Source organism: Botryllus schlosseri, chromosome 13 (genome assembly GCF_051294905.1).
Source record: "Botryllus schlosseri isolate E-star chromosome 13, Bs_hap1, whole genome shotgun sequence".
NCBI lineage: Eukaryota > Metazoa > Chordata > Ascidiacea > Stolidobranchia > Styelidae > Botryllus > Botryllus schlosseri.
Genome location: NC_137248.1, coordinates 10,472,464 through 10,488,851, shown reverse-complemented (window position 1 = coordinate 10,488,851; position 16,388 = coordinate 10,472,464). Strand labels below are relative to the sequence as shown.

Sequence of the window (16,388 nt, the reverse complement as noted above, 5' to 3'; positions counted from 1 at the left end):
CGAATCTCTACGAGGTTCCGGTAAAACGTAATTGCCACATCTGTCGTTAAGCGTAATAAAGTCTTTCATTATGTATTTACGGCGCGAGCCTCAAGGCTAGAAATGCATCTACGCCGACGAGTAAACACGCGATGCGTACCTGGGAGTCGGTTTCGGAAACGGACTGGTCGTCGCCGATGCTGCACGCTTTGGAGCAAAATATCTGCCCGTGCTTGGGGAGGAAAGGTTTTCCCAACAGCGACACGTTGCATCTCATACATGAGAAGCAGTCTTCGGTGGCGTGCCAGTGCTGTCCGTCGTACTGCATTTGGCCGACGTCGAGACCTGTAAAAGCGAGATTGGGATTTGTCGTGTCACCGCTGCAACGGGCCTTTATCACGACCTTTTCACGGGGGCAAATAACAACTATTTGTTCATTTCGCTGGGTACATATTTGCGCGGCCAATAAAATGCCTGCCAACAGAGTTCGCGCCGACCAAAGCACGGCGACCTGTCTCACACCGGCAGATAATGCTCTGAACTCTAGATTTCTAGAAACGCTGTACCACTAAATCGACATTATCCCTGGTTGTCCCACATGTCAGCATGCGACACTTTCGCATGCAATGCTCAAGAAGGTGACTTCATCTGCAGAAAACTACCCCTAACCCAAAGCCTAATCCAACTCAACCCTAACCCGAACTTTAACCCACTTGCTCAAGTCTCGCAAGATATTATCCAGAAGCTGTGAAAGTAGTCATCACTGGTACTCAAGCAGAAGTAGAAGTACTTAGTTTCTGACCTCCTCTGCTCTGGTCTCATATCATTATATGCCCACGGACTATCATACCTATCATCTCCCCGCAAGTGTCGCAGTATTCCGCGTATCTCGCTTCGAAGCACCGGGTGCAGTATGGCTTCTCGTCTCGCATTATGTACCGTTGACCCCCCAGCACGACTTCGCAATCGTAGCAGCAGAAGTGATTCATGTGCCAGTGGCGGCCCTCCGCTTCCGTGCATTCGTCGGAGAAAATGATCTGGAATAGAAAACAATAACTAACCAAAACTTACGTCACGAAAAGACGCGATAATGGCGCCAAATCTTTGACAGGATCGGAGTGACAGAAACACTATGATGGCATTGCATGTAAAAAATAACAACTGTGGCCTCAAAACACAAGTTTAATATAATTTCGATCATTTGTAACCATCCGGTCAACAACAAAATAACTTTCAATCTAGCACTGACTGACAAGGTAATTTGCAGGCTAACAAATTCGGAACCAGAACTCTAAAAAACAACCGGCTGATGTCTCATTCATCACTGCCTCCGTGGAAGACGCGACAAATAAATAATGACATGAAACTTTAAATCGCCAATGAGTTATCGCGTCTCGATTTAGAACCGGGCAGCCTCGATTACACAGACGTGGCAAATCGAATATGACGTCACACGACCGCTATTTCCGAGCAAATCGGAATCGGCCGCGTCAGACGCGCGAGGAACCCAACGATATCTTATCATAAATTTTTACATTACGGAGCGCTTGCCAAGTACATGATGGATGATACACTTTCGCAAAGACTGCGAGGCAGTCGGGACAATAGGCGGCCTACTCGATTAGGCTTTATCGTGTTTACACATTCCGCGGGCAAACGAGAAAACCGTCCCGTATTTATACAGAAAGACAATTTAGGGCGGTCGAAACACCGACGGTGACACAACTGACCCACCTCATCACACGCGGAGCATCGCGGCTTAAGACTCTCGGCGTGATGCCTTCCGCAATAAAGCTGTCCGTCCTGCGTTAAAACACAAAGAATGAAGAGTAGTACTACAAATCGGGAATTTCGGACGATAAATCAAGTCAACAAAAGCGTGATATTCTCTTACCTGGTAGAAATAAATCAAATCCACTAGCAGCTCTTTGCACAGAGAGCACACAAAGCAATTAGGGTGCCAGCAAACTCCCGTTTCGGCTCGCGTTGCAAATATCGCCACGTCACCCCCTTTGATGGTGCTGCCGCACTGCAAATGATATACCGTAAGGGGACCATTTGTCACGCTAACGAGCATATGGTAAGATCACGCAGTTAACTCAAGTCCCGGACTCGCGCGGTGCGACCTGAGGTGGCCAGTAACGCAGTACTCCTATATTTCCGAATTACTAACGTCGGTTTGAGTACCAACAATGACTATGACCACTTTGGCCGTCGCTCTGCGCCACACGGGTCAGCATGAGCCGATTTCTGCGCGTGGCTCAAATTAAGAGAGTGATGGTATACTTCTCGCAATGCGCATTTCTCTAGAACACAGCGGATCATTCTACCTCCATCGTTTCACAACCACACTATCCATTTAAGAGACACAATACCCGATTAACGAGTTATGACCCAAATATCTTGAATGGATTATGCACCAATTAATTTATAATCGACAGCGAAGATTCCAAGGATCTAATTTTGATCGCGGTACATTAATTACACGAGCGAGTGAAAAAGCAATCAAGAATGCGCCAGTGGAGATGTGCAATTCGCATTCACTCACGTTTTCGCAGCGCGTAGACGGCGCGGAGTGCGAGTATATCCTTGCACTACCTCTTCCGAGCGCTTCCTGCTTTCGTTGTTTGCTAAAAAGCTTCAATTCTCTTTCCTCTTCCTCGGTCAGTTCATTGCAATACCGAACCTGCGATTAAGTTTACAAATTACAGACACAGAAACGAGGGATTATCGCATTATAATTTGCCTATGTGGGAGATTTCGTGAATTCCGGGTGACTTTCAAAGAAAATATCCGATGCAATGTACCAAGTAGTCTATTATTGACGTCACCACAATCGGACTACACTTGCTGGGTGTCTATTATAGTCCGAAACAGCCAGATACTAATCTACCGCTCGATGACTCTTGAAAGACAAAACTGAACAAGATGGGCTATTCCAACATGTACTATATGATCGGGTTGTTTCGATAACCGACGCGAACGATGATGTGAATAATCGAACGTTATCTAAACGGTTCCGAAGCCACAATCGCGTCAGATCGAACCGATACGCAATTACGGGTTGTAGTAATGAAATAGGAACCCATCATTTTAATGGATTTCAATATCGTTTCAACTGTAGTCCGGAATTGCATCGGTCTTTCTCACAGTGCCGATAAGAATTCCGCCGACAGAAAAACAGGGCGCATAGTCAGGATGGGGCCGAAGAGACTTTCCCACCCCCTTTAACTATGTAGCTAAAACTACAGTCACAGGTTATCTGGCCACGTCAACTCATTCAGCAAGCACGATTAAATCATTAAATCAGTTCGCACGGAGCCAAATGCAGATATCATTACAAACGAAATTCATGAGAGACGCCCTTGTTTGTATTCAAACAACTGTTAATGAACTAGTCCGCGGAGTCCGCGCAATTGTTCATGTAAACCCAAGCGTGTGATCCCGAAATTACTGCAGTCCGGCGCATCGCTTATATTAATAGGGATTAGGAAAAGACAGGGATAAGCGGAACTGGCGCCGTCGCAGTAAATAAGTCATCGATTCGAAAAATGGTCCCGCATTAACTATCGCCGAATGCAAAGTTGATCAAAACTTCACATAGTCCCGAGATATCCTCGTTTACTTAACAGGTCCAATGGAAAACGACCAGCCGTGTGAAAACAGCGAAAGGAATTGTGACGCTAAAAAGAAATCTACATGAAATGGCAATTTGTCAATTTGACACATTTCATCGAAGTGCGAAAAGCTATGCTCTCGCTAAAACAGCGTCTTTGTGTCAAATTTGCTGAAGCGCATTCACCACCACGAAAGTGACAGAGCTCAAGTGCAAACAGCGTAAGCGCGTCGCTCCAACTTATCAATCACGAAAGTTTGGGTTTCAGCGCGCGACATGTAATTAAACATAGTCGCCTGCATGTAACACGACGAGTTAGCTCTAGCGATTTCAGCGATTTTAGTGGATTTCTACGAGATCTCGCACAAAGGTCGAGATCTGTAGTGAAGAGGTGCGCGCGCCTGGTCAAGTCATCCATCATTCATGCCCGATGAATATTATCTTTTGACAGCCAAGGATTGTTAGAAACGGGAAGTGGCGGCCATTAACGTTATTAATGGGTTACCGTAACGTTCCGTTTTAATAACAAAGCCCCCTCAGTTCATCCGCACGCGACTATTAATAATTTGCCAAGGTAACGATGAAGTGCAATCATAATAATTGACATTGAACGACTCTGGCCGAAGGTCACGCGAATGGCGGATCCACAAATGTTCAGACAATGAAAAAAACAATCGACTGCGAAAATGCCCGTGATACAAAACGAGGCATTACGCTAATAGAAAACAGGGTCACCGCTCGAATTAAGCATGGCGGTCAACTAAATAGCCGCTCAAGCAACAAATATCGTTGTTTATGTGTAAACAAATGCGAACCTGACATATCGTTATAGCAGACTCTAAACCGAACTGGAGTGCCAGTAATCGTTCGTTTACGCAACCAATTTGGAGATTAACCGCGAAATCGGCGCTCAAAAGCGCATCATTATACCGTCGATGAGAGCCAACATTCTCCCAAGCATGTACGTTAAGTTGTATAAAGTGGCGTAATCCTCTACAAACAGTCACGTGACCACTTGTCGATGCATTATCGTCCTGAGAACCGCGGCGCGGGTGGGAAAAAACAGCTCGCGGATCAACCCCCCAGCTGAGGCATTGAGAAATTGAGTGTTCCGCTGGCGTGACTAATCGCTCATGTGCTGATATATAAAATAGCGATTGTTTGCGAGATTATTACAGCGGTCAGACACACTGAAGACGTTTTACTTTAACGTTCGCAGTCTATTTAGAGATTTTCAATTTGGTTTGAAAGGCTCAAGTTTACCTAGTCGATGGCTACTAAACGCTCTCCACACATTCAACAATGGTCAGTCCGCCACTCCAACTTGATGGTTGTCAATTTTAATGATGGAAGACCCATTACAATACCGCTGAGTATCATTGTTTCGCGAAATTTATAATGACCTAACATCGAGCAGGTGTTGTGATGGCTATTGGAAAAAAGGCGGTTAATGTTTATCGCGAAATCGCGGAACTCGTTATTACTGAGTCAACCTTGCATTATCGGATACACGCGCATTCCAAGTCTGTAGTATCGGCTCGTGTCGTTTAAAAATAGTTCTGATTTGGAAGGTATGTATTTGTGCGAGGAGATGTTAAGCACCGCCCGAGCGACGGTGTGACATAGGCTATTAAACCGCCCCGTTAATAACAGGTATTAATCGTAATTTCTGGCGGGAATCTGCGGCGAAAATGTCGCCTTACATAAATCCCGGCATCGTGTTTTACGCTCTCGAAAGCCCGAGCATTACACATCGGCGTCTCTGATGTCCTCGAAAGTGATACCTCCCGTCCTTTCGCTACAGCGATAGCCATGTTAGCGTGGATGCATTGCGTTCAAGCAAAGTTCAAATCGATACAGCGACGACGCCAAGTTGAGTGCCACTAACGACTTCACGCAACACCAAAACAAGGCGTCTTGCCACGGTAAACTTTTGAACGATCACAATATACGACAGTGAATTCATTCCAGCTGTCAAGCTTCGGTTTACAAAACAAGTGGATTTAACCTGCGATAAACATTCGCCAGCTCTGACAATTTGACAGCATTCCTTCTCACTGACAGGAGCGAACGAGCGCAATCGATTTTCGCGAAGATACCTCGCTATCGGAAGATCAAGTTTGACGTGTGTCGGAAAATGTTACGGCACGTCCCGCTATTGTAAGCCACGGTTACTTCCTACAAATTCCCAACGGCGCATTTCTGACAGATTCACCCAATTTCCTGTGTGGTCCGCCGGAGCGAAAATAGGATTATGCACGGGAGCGTCAATATTATTACTCTCGAAGGGGTGCTAAGCCGAAACATAGTAACAGTAAACTTTCGCAGCGCGGCGACTGCCGATTATTTGTATCCGTGTTTCCCATACATACAAAGCGAAGTGGAAGGCTTCAATTTGGAATCAACTGTTGACCGAGTCGACGCGAGCTGAATTTTTACTTAAACCTAGATTTATAATCTCAACAACACACCAATGCGACCAAAATACAGCGGCTTCCATTGCAGTACTGGGTTGGATTAAACACGACGATTTATGACGTAATATAGCGTAAGACTGACTTCGCAAAATTCATTAAATCCGACGAAATCTTGAGTTGTAAATCGCACATTCCATACTGACAGCAAACAGTTTAAGTAACTGAGCTTATCTGACAACCGAGTAACAAATTGCGCTCGGCGGCATTCCGTTTAGTTACATTACAATGCCGGCAGGCTGTCTTATCGGAACTGATTCAAGGGCCTTGGCGCGTAGTACATATGCCCTTTCCATTTCGGTTTACAATCGGCAACGAAACGTCGCGTCAGCAGTGGAAGAGCAATATGGGTAGAAATAATACCACAGCAGTCAACTGTGCCCAATGAAATCTCTGACAGATGTAGATACGGCGCGACACTGATACGCCAATTGAATCAATGCATTCAAATTAGATGCAATCTCAAGCGTAAGTAATCTATCTCTCCTCGTGTATTAGACCCATGTCTCCGAATTATATACATTAGGAGCACAACGCGCACTTATATAATTCTCGACCGTGCGCTACATTCTGTAAAATTGTTTGTACTGAATTTATCAACAAACTAATGGCAGTAGCATAGTTCGTGCCAAAACAGTTACAAACATATCAACAAAGACATTCACCTCATTATCTTGAGGGGGCAGTTGTTGTAATAATTGACGAATACGGTATCTCTCTCCCACGCTGTCGATAAGTGGAACATGGTCTTCTGGTAAAGTTCGAAAATACGCTTGGACCTATCATACAAAAATCATCGTTTGATTAGCGGGCAGCGGTAATTGCGAGTCGAGGACCGGAATAAGCACGGTTTGCTCGTAATTACTGATAATTACCGGACTATGTTGTGGGCGTATACGAACCGCTAGAAAGTCTTGGGTTTACAACATCAACAGTAACTCAATACTCGTAACGAAACGGTAAATGAAGCACACTGCGTAATGCTACGAATCTGCACGCGTGACGCCTAGTGATCTTGCAACGGGAAGCTGTATCTCACCTGTTCCGGGTTTAGGCCCATAGGCACCCAAGCGTATTCGTCTAAAGAGCACCCGCTGTCGTTATCCGAAATGACCACGTTAGCGGGCTGATGTCCTGGATGGTGGTGATGGGATATTGGCATTGTCTCGCGTTTCCCGTTGTAATTAACAGCCGCAGTACGCTCCATAGCAGTGTTGGAAGCCCCGCCGATGTGATACTCCAGTCTGCACTTACAGTGCAAACACACTTTTCTAAACCCACGAAATCAGTAATAAAATACAGTACTCAAGTGTCTACGAGCGAAACATGTTGAAACAGGATTGAGAATTCTTAATTATCATAACACACATGCCGGCAAAACATTTCTCGCCGGCCGCAAGTAACAACATAATAAGTAAACCCTCATCCTTTTCAAGCATCCTTCAAACGTGCAACAAGAGTACGATGCGTACTTTCTCCATCTGCTTAGAACCACCCGTAAGTCACGAATCAATCTCAGGTTCAAAGAATGAACTAAGTGACGCAATTTAGAACATTCCGCGAGTAGATAATGGGAATTAACTAAATTAAAAAACCCTTGCGATTCATATATTCAACCCTATTATAGACAGTAACGCTGCCTAAAGTCTGTCTAATTCAACAAGACCGCAATCGTAAACACATTAGAACTTCGCTTTCGAAATGTATTTCATATAAGCCTATCTAAATGTATAATAGAAAAACGTCGCATCAGCCGACTGAGCCGTGCGCGGCGGGTATTTCGATAACAATACGGCGGCGGAGAGATACCTTTGCTAGGCACCCTCTCTCGTAGCAGCAGCTTGGCAACTGAAGAAAGCGGAGTGGAGTGATCCGTTTAGAGACGAGCGGCATTTTTTCTACTAGCACCGCGGCTATCGTTAATTCACAAAATCAAGTGGACAACGCAAAATACATCCGAAAAAAACTTTTTCTTATAACATCGATGATATATCCAGCGAGTGTTGATAATAACACTCGATACATATATACTCTCTCAAAGTGTGTTAAAGTCCATCACGACATATCGCGGCATCCACGTAATGCGACGGCCACGTTAGTTCGATCGTACAATACTATATAGGCCGTGTTGCACAGATTTGTGAATTTGTAGCAATAAACTGCTTAAACCAATTAACAGTTTCGACAACGTTTTCGACTTGGCGAATTTAACACATAATCTGTGTCAACCGCACAAGTGTAAACACAATAAGTTCATGCCCCGCGCGCGCTGCCGTGGCTTCACTTGTTCAATCAAATAGAGGCCAATTATGTGAATTAAGGCGGCGGAATTACGTCTGCTAGATATCAAATATACAGGAAGGTTCTAGGAGGTATAGATTTTCACTGTCGTCGATTCGAGACTTGATATATTCGCCGCATAGCGCAGACTGCGGACTAGGGTTGATAGTACTCTGTCGACCTCTGGAAAGTACTGCAGCTAACGCGAATCGATCAGTTGCTATCGAAATGTGCCCGGGAAACACTCGAGCTGATTTTTCGCCCGTGTTTACTCAAGATCGCAGAAGAGATGCGCTGTCGCACGCTGAAAAGCCCGAGAAGATAAAATGCTTCCCAGCGGCCTCCAACGACGACACTCGCCGTAGATTGATAGTATATTCTCATGTCAAAAGCATTCAACGGAATGCTACTACACGTGTTCCGGCACAAAGCTACCGCACGGCGGTAAGTGCCCCTCCAGAAATTCCTCGAGATGTTGTTTCCTCACAGGAACCTAAACATTACCACACCAGCGTTTAATGTATTATTATTAGCAACGCCGAGTGGGTCCGCATTCGACCTAGAAGCGTATCTTCGAAGCGGGCTAATTGGTAGAGGCACAATACAAAACCAGACGGGAATGTCCCACGATTGTGCAAAACAAATTTTGAGTTATGCCTCAGCGAAGCAATTACTGGACTGGACACTGCCGGCATCCTTCAGCACGTACGCGATTCGTCATCGTCATTGTCGGCACAATATTTTATCCGATCGCGAAAGAGCTTGGCGTGGTCTCGAAAATTCTATCTCTGGATTATCCATTTAGCTTTTGTGAAGCTGGTGAAGTTTTCACAACAAACTGCCAACGTACAAGATCCTAAATCCTGCTTAGGTTCTGCACTTAAGCCGTGGGTATAGTTCTTCAATAGTACAGATCCACAAGATCTCTATTCCTTTGTCCTGTACTAGCCGTACATGCTACATATACTCTCTTCAGGGGGTGAATGATGAAGCGTATTTGCTAAAATCATTCAGAATGATCTTTCGTGGCCTGCTAATATAATATCCCATTGTGGTGGTCTGTTGATAAAATTTATCTCTAATCGAATAATGTCAATTTTCATACGATATGAATACAGCAACTATACTCACTTCGAAACTATACTCCTCAATAAACGCATTGATTGTGTGGCAACTACAACGGTAAATTATTTCTTAACATACGCAGGAACCGGGTAATATTAGTGATCTGGGCGTAGAAAACGCTAGCATACCGTAAAGGGCAGTTGATTTAGTACCGGATCAATAACCGGTTCGAAAGGGAATGTATACCAAGTGGTTAACCGCTATCATATTATAGTAGCATGCATCAAGTGCCCTGTAAATCATCCCCTTTTCAAAGTATCGCAACTATAAAACGCTACGTAGGCGCGTTGCCGCAAATTTGTTCGGCAGGTCAAATTTAGTTCTCAACGAGCTCTTCAAAGTGCCCCACTGATCCACCGTTGACATAAGATATATGCCATATGTGCGAAGCCTTGTAAATATATCTGGGTGCATCATATCAATTGCATTAGCACTGGTGTAAAACTTTAAAACAGTTCACAGACGGAATCACAGAATCGATATGGAAGCACACAAATATCCCGCGGGGGCGGCAGTTCTAACGCAGCGGCACAAAATCACGATCAAGCCGACAATAGTTTTATCCAATGTGAGGAGCCGCGGCGTGTCATAAACCTATTTATTGCAGCGCTATCAAGTTATCGTATATTCTCTCACGCAGTAGGTGGTATGAAAAACTTACGCGGATTGATCGTAGTACAATGTATTCTACAAAATGCCTGCGATTTAGTTCAAGTACGAATGAAAGCGTTGAAAACCCTAATCAAAACCTAACGCGGATTATATTAACCAGCCCTCGGCACTGACCAATATTCCAACCGTTTTACAACTGACTTTTAAAACCCAGTGACATGCGTACAGCAACCGATATACTTTCAAGCAGAGTCGCAAAAGTGTACCGTGCGAATAGAACAGTCACAGCAACACATACAAAATTTAGCTGATATACCAATGATATTGTACAAATTCGACTTCTAATCGTTGCGCGAGAGACCTGCGCACAAAAGCGGTCGACAAATTCACCCATTCTTTATAATGTTTGAAGAAACGGCATTGACGTTTCGGCATGGCATAGAATGAATAGAGCTGGGCCCAACGACTCCAGTATTATAAAATGGTCCGAGTCGACTAATGAGAGGCGATATTTTTCGAGTAATGACTGAAATTATACACCCCCTGTCAATAAGAATTATATTATCAACGAGGATTATAGTTACGATACTTTTTCCCGTCGTGAGAGCTCTAAAATTTCGATTGTATGTGTCGGTCTGTCGGACCATGCAAAACATGGGAGGATTTGTCCTACTTTTTCAGGAAATCGAAAATGTCCTCCGAGGACGCCTAAATGTCCTCATATATGGAAATTCGTCCTCCTTTACAGCTTTGACAGCTAGGCTAATGGACAAGGCCAAGTGAAAATCGACATAAATGACGCGAAATACGTAACGCGGACGTGAGGGAGGGACGTTCGGGAGTCGAGTAAGGCTGATGACCTTTTTTAGTCAACAAAGCAAGATTTCCAGTAAATTTTCAATTTCGGTAAACTAGATTTTATGATTTGATAAAAGTGTCCCTCTTTCCCGATTCCAAAATACGGCAACCCCATGCAAAACATGTAGAGAAAAGCTACTATGGTATACGCACGCCAACGGAAACGTCAATGCTGTGAAGTATTGTTCGACTTGCAGCGTTTCACCAAGGGCAATGGAATAGCACAATTAAATATCTAAATATCCTTAATGTGATGTAACTAGTACCACGTTCCATGCAGTCGCATAAAAGGCATATACTTGAAATTTCCAAATCATTCATATTGTCATGTCGCCATCGTGATTGGCGGTGGAATACTCGAACACAGGTCGAATACACGATTGGGAAACGAATTACTCTGGTAAGTTTTGTTGTCCAGCACTATTAATGAAGCTGACGAGTTAGTGATGTTCGTTAGCATTGTTTACTTGATCTGAATATATTCTTTATCGGATATTTGTTATAGCTCTCACCAAATTCCACAAGTTTGATCTGCCCCCTTTTCGAAAATACTAGGTAAGAAAAAGGCGGCCGTGTTTGTTTTGGTGGCACAGTGTCGATTACAGTACGTTCGACTTGGTGTGTGCTTGCTATTTCTCGAGTACAAGCGAGAAAACGCGAAAGATGCATATTACGCCGCGCCCGGAGGCAAAAGGTGCCACCAATAAAACGCGGTTTAGAGGATCATATGGCAAGCACATATCACGGAACGGAACAGATACGGCTTGCTGCCATAAAGTGCACTCGCGAGCTGCGAATCCCAGAGCAACACCATTGTTCAAATTCGAGGAACTAAGGCACGAAAGGTGCTGTAACACCACGTGAAGGGGACTGTGAATAGAGCGTCTAAATTACAGTTGATTAGAAGTTATACCTTGCCACATCAACCGTCCTTATTACACCGACCTCGAAACAACGACCCTAAATAGCTATTCGCGGAATTTGGCGCAGGTGATTGTTACAGCAGAGGCGGCAGCTATTCCAGCATAGATTAATTCAGGCATGGCATATCCACACTCTCGAGCGGGCGTATCGCCCCATTTCGTTAATGAGGCATGTCGACCTTCGCAAAGACCGATTCCCATCGCAATCACGTGTACAAACTAACATGTTTATCTTTTCGCGTGCGCGATACCAAATCCTTCTCGCATTTTGCACCGCGGGCAGACGTTGGACACAGTTACAGTATTGCAATTATGTGTGTGCTCAAGGCCAGAATCGGTACTTAAAAGTTGATAGGATTTCGTCGCGTTTAATGATACACAAAAGTCTTCGATGGCGGTAAATACCACGTACGGGGTATAAGCACCTCGCGCAATAAGTGCGACTGGGAAGATTGTTGTTATATTCTAATCGCCGGCATACCATGTCTATTGATCACTGTCAGGGATCGCTTGATTGATAGATCAAGATTCAAATTTTCTTTCGTCTTTTGACGGTACACGGCGGACAGCCAGATATCAAAGATATACAGTTATACACGATAATCTCACCCATACGGGCGAATAAGGCGAATGAAAATGGACAGCAGGATGTTTACGAAGTCACTACTAGACAATAATCCGCAATCAAATAAGACCATATCCTGCTGTAACGGCATCTACGCTATAGCTACTGATACTTGTCAAGCATCGCACGCGTACATCTGTCTCACTGATCGGTGAACACTTACGCAACTAAAATAAAGCATTTGTAAACAGTACTATTTCGATTCCAAAGCAAACACAGCGCAATCAAAAGTGTTTGTGTATAATACCTAACTTCCTCCGGGTGGAGATTTAGCGAAAACGCTGCACCTACACTGCGTATCGCCTCGCCATATGTCAGGCCTGAAACAACCGTGAAATTAAATTTTCCGTCGCGTCTTACCAGAAAGGATATTGCCGTTCGCAAGATAACATGACTATTGATGAGTGTTAACTGTATCGACAACCGATTACAGCATTGACACCCAGCACTTTTTTCCATCTCGCAGCGGGAGGTGGTCATAGCTGATTCCTGAAATTGTTACCGACTTACATTGCAAAATAACAGGTATCCAAGGGAAAATATCGACGATGAAATTGCGACAGCAGTGTCCCGTCAATAGTAGTCAATTGTTCATTGTTCAAGTTCAGCCACTGGTCAAATCAGCATTAACAACTCATATTTCCCAATGTTTGGTGGTTATCGAAACAGCGCACCCTAACCGGTATTGTTGACGCTGCAACGGCCAACGCATAATATGTACGGATTGTACGCGCTGTTAATCTGGAAGCCTTTTCAGTCCAAATAAATAAGGGCGCGGAATTATATTTTTACGCAGATACGACAAGAAAACAACTCATTCTTAATTAAATTTCATGTTCCTATTCCAGTTAGACTGTTACATAAACTCGACTATCGACTCTAAACACATAAATCCGAAACCTGTTTCGTCATAGCGACATCATGACCCGAGATTACAATGTTTCCACATGCAATTCGGACGCGCCAAATCCTTGGCTTATGCAGCGTCGACAGACGCGTTTCACCCAAAAACAAGTCTCATCACACGCTATGCAATCCTCAACTGCATGATGTACAAATGTCAATTATGCGACATTACGCAAAGCAGAGTTGCATATACAATCACAGACACGGCCTACCTAAGTTGGAGCGCGGCTTATTCTCGAGTGTTTGCACGACAATCAGGTATGAGATACTGATTGCTATCTCTACATCGCCTACTCTAAACAAAAACTAACCGTTCAATCACGCACTTCGGCAGAGTCTAGTCATACCAGAACGGGTGCGATTCCATAGCGATGAGTTACGGCCATAAACGGTACATCTGGAGTAACAGTGTTCAATACACCAGTTAACAATAAATGATTGTATATCACAACGTGACAAAACAAGGTAGGTCGCCTGTCATATTATAGCTCATTGAGATGGCATTTATCGCTTCCTAGTTTGAAGGTCAAAGTTTAAATAAAAATAACAACGGTCAGAGAGGGTGCTGCGCGCGGGTAGAATGACAATGCATATTGCGAAGTACATGTCTGGCAAACTCTACTGTAGCCGATGACGTATAAACGCATCCGCAATTCATAAGAAAACCGTGGAAAGCACACCTCACCTACACAATAAAAGTAGGAAGTCATAATATTACAACTGGTCATCAGGTTGCCGTTTGGTGGGGGGCAGGGCTATAATTGTCAATTTATTATACGTTGTCGGGGTTTATTTCGCGAGAGGTTAATAATATGCGCAGTGCGCGGCTTTGGACATAAATATACGCTCAAGTGACGCGCCTCTCCATGCAGTCGAAGCCACTAGATAGAAATCAGCGCTGCGTTATCTGACAAGAGATTTGGAAGATTTTCAGCGTCCTCGTCGAGATAAGAACAGACACGACAAACAGCACGAAAATTCTGTCACGCGAAGAATGTATAGTGACGTCACATAGCATTTACAAATGTTTGTCGCCAAACTTCCGTCGTCGGTAGGCTATAAAACAAACCGCATAAACTTAATGTGTTTAACGATATATCTGAATGGGCTACTGTCGTTATTGCCACGCAATTACTTGGAATTCAATGTGCAATATCCCTTCATATGACATCACAGTATACCGAGATGAAATACGCTGAGAGTTCCGAAACCAAATCAAATCAGAGAACCGCAATCCTGATTTCGATCCGATACCAAATGCAACTTTGAAGACATCAGAATAAGTAACCAGGCTGCCAATGATGCAATCGATCACCCAGCGTGAGCTGACCACTGATCCGGTCTCCCGAAGCAGACCTGCACAACTTTTCGATTCTGGCCAATTTTAACAGTCTATATGGATTTCACCGTGAATATATTCCACGGTTAACATCACGAGATATTAGTCAGGAAATTCCAGACTAAACATTTGCAGTGATTTGGTAAAAAATACTCTGCGCTTACGGAGTATATGATTAGCCAGTTATATTGCCGCTGCAGGATTTATCCGATATCACATATCATGTATTCTGGGATTTCCGAAAGTGATCTGCGCTACTGTCGATCTATATGCGACCTATGGCTGTGCTGATTGCTAAATTTGAAACAATTGGCCCAACCGATCAGTCTACAAGCGACTCTCTGTCGTCTTCTAGCGATCACCAAATAAAGTTAGATAAACAGAGGTTGTCAAGCTTCCTCACGACTATCAGTCTCTCGCCACCTTAAATCAAGGTCAGGAACAAAGTGTCGAAATGACCGCGCAATTATTATTCAAATAGCAAGGATGGAATAAATGTCCCTGCATTTACTATCAACCGACAAGGCTGCAGTTTAGTGTGGATAAGCTTTGCTCTCAATTCCAATCTTTGCATATACCGTATGCGGATCTTCCATCAAAATATCTGTAACTAATATCCAATAGCATTTAATTGGTGGATGAATGTAGGAATGAATGGATGGATGGATAGATAGGTGGGTTAATAATGAAAGGATTGACTTTACACTATACTTCGGGCGTTCCCAGCCTTTTTGACATACGGTATACGAACGATTGTGGGTACGAGTTGGATCCCCCTGCTATTTGGTTACCGATAGGTAGGTATCATGTTAATATAACATCCATCTGATATAGGTCTAAAATTAAAACGCGATCGTAAAAAGGTCCACCAATTGCGGAACCACAGTTGCCTATAGGATACGGTAATTATACTCTCGCAAATCAAATAGAAATTAAAACTTGTAATTGAATTTGTTCCCGATTCTCTATGCAACGCCAGAAAGGCTAATTAACGAGTTCTAGCACAGACATCAGTAACGGTCACACGACACTATAGGATATGAGTTATCGGTGGAATCAAAGTAAAAAAACGGAACCAGCACAAGAGGAAAACAATGGTGATACTGAAAAGGAATATAGACGAAGAATTTGGGGATTTTCTGGGATAACTACGCGACTAATCACTAACAATGCGAAGGTTGTAAGTTGGATGTGACGTCGCTAAAACACGAATTCCGTGATAACTAGAGGAGCAATAAAATGACATTACAGCGATTGTTTGACATCTGCTACAACACATAATGATGGATCAGGCAAGGATATCCGATACGATCTTTGCAATAACATATTTACATTGAAACCAGTGATTCCTTATCGAAATTGTGCAGACGGAGCTACGATTATGTACGTAATCCGTGAAATAGCACACCGCAAGCATTTGATAATTTGAAAAACAATTGCCACGAATTGATTCCAGCATGCATGTTTATTTACAGTTCACCAGAATCTAAAAAGACGCATCATTTCATCCCGGAGTCAGATGAGGAAATTGGACCAGCAGGAATTTATGGCAGGCCGCCACGCACGCCTAAAGGGAGGCTCGCCCGCACAAAATTTCTTATTCCGAGTGCAGTAATATAGAATCTGTGTTAACAACACCCCAACCTCAAAA

The 16,388-nt window shown here is 43.8% G+C and overlaps 1 protein-coding gene and 1 long non-coding RNA gene across 3 annotated transcripts in view; one reads left to right on the top strand and one right to left on the bottom strand.

Annotated features, from left to right (window-relative positions):
* LOC145454636 (uncharacterized) overlaps nt 1-16,388 on the bottom strand; it is a 43,662-nt gene that overhangs the window by 11,947 nt on the left and 15,327 nt on the right. For both annotated transcript variants that reach the window (XM_080332624.1, XM_080332625.1), the window contains exons 3-9: nt 7,109-7,340; nt 6,735-6,848; nt 2,528-2,665; nt 1,874-2,008; nt 1,714-1,782; nt 830-1,016; nt 140-324 (exon numbers count right to left, since the gene is read on the bottom strand). In XM_080332624.1, the coding sequence (XP_080188750.1) occupies nt 140-324; nt 830-1,016; nt 1,714-1,782; nt 1,874-2,008; nt 2,528-2,665; nt 6,735-6,848; nt 7,109-7,340 (1,060 nt within the window). The remainder of the gene's footprint in view (nt 1-139; nt 325-829; nt 1,017-1,713; nt 1,783-1,873; nt 2,009-2,527; nt 2,666-6,734; nt 6,849-7,108; nt 7,341-16,388) is intronic.
* LOC145454637 (uncharacterized) overlaps nt 1-16,388 on the top strand; it is a 27,213-nt gene extending 10,825 nt beyond the window's left edge. Inside the window, exon 2 of the long non-coding RNA XR_013920188.1 lies at nt 16,213-16,388. This is a non-coding gene — a long non-coding RNA (uncharacterized LOC145454637). The remainder of the gene's footprint in view (nt 1-16,212) is intronic.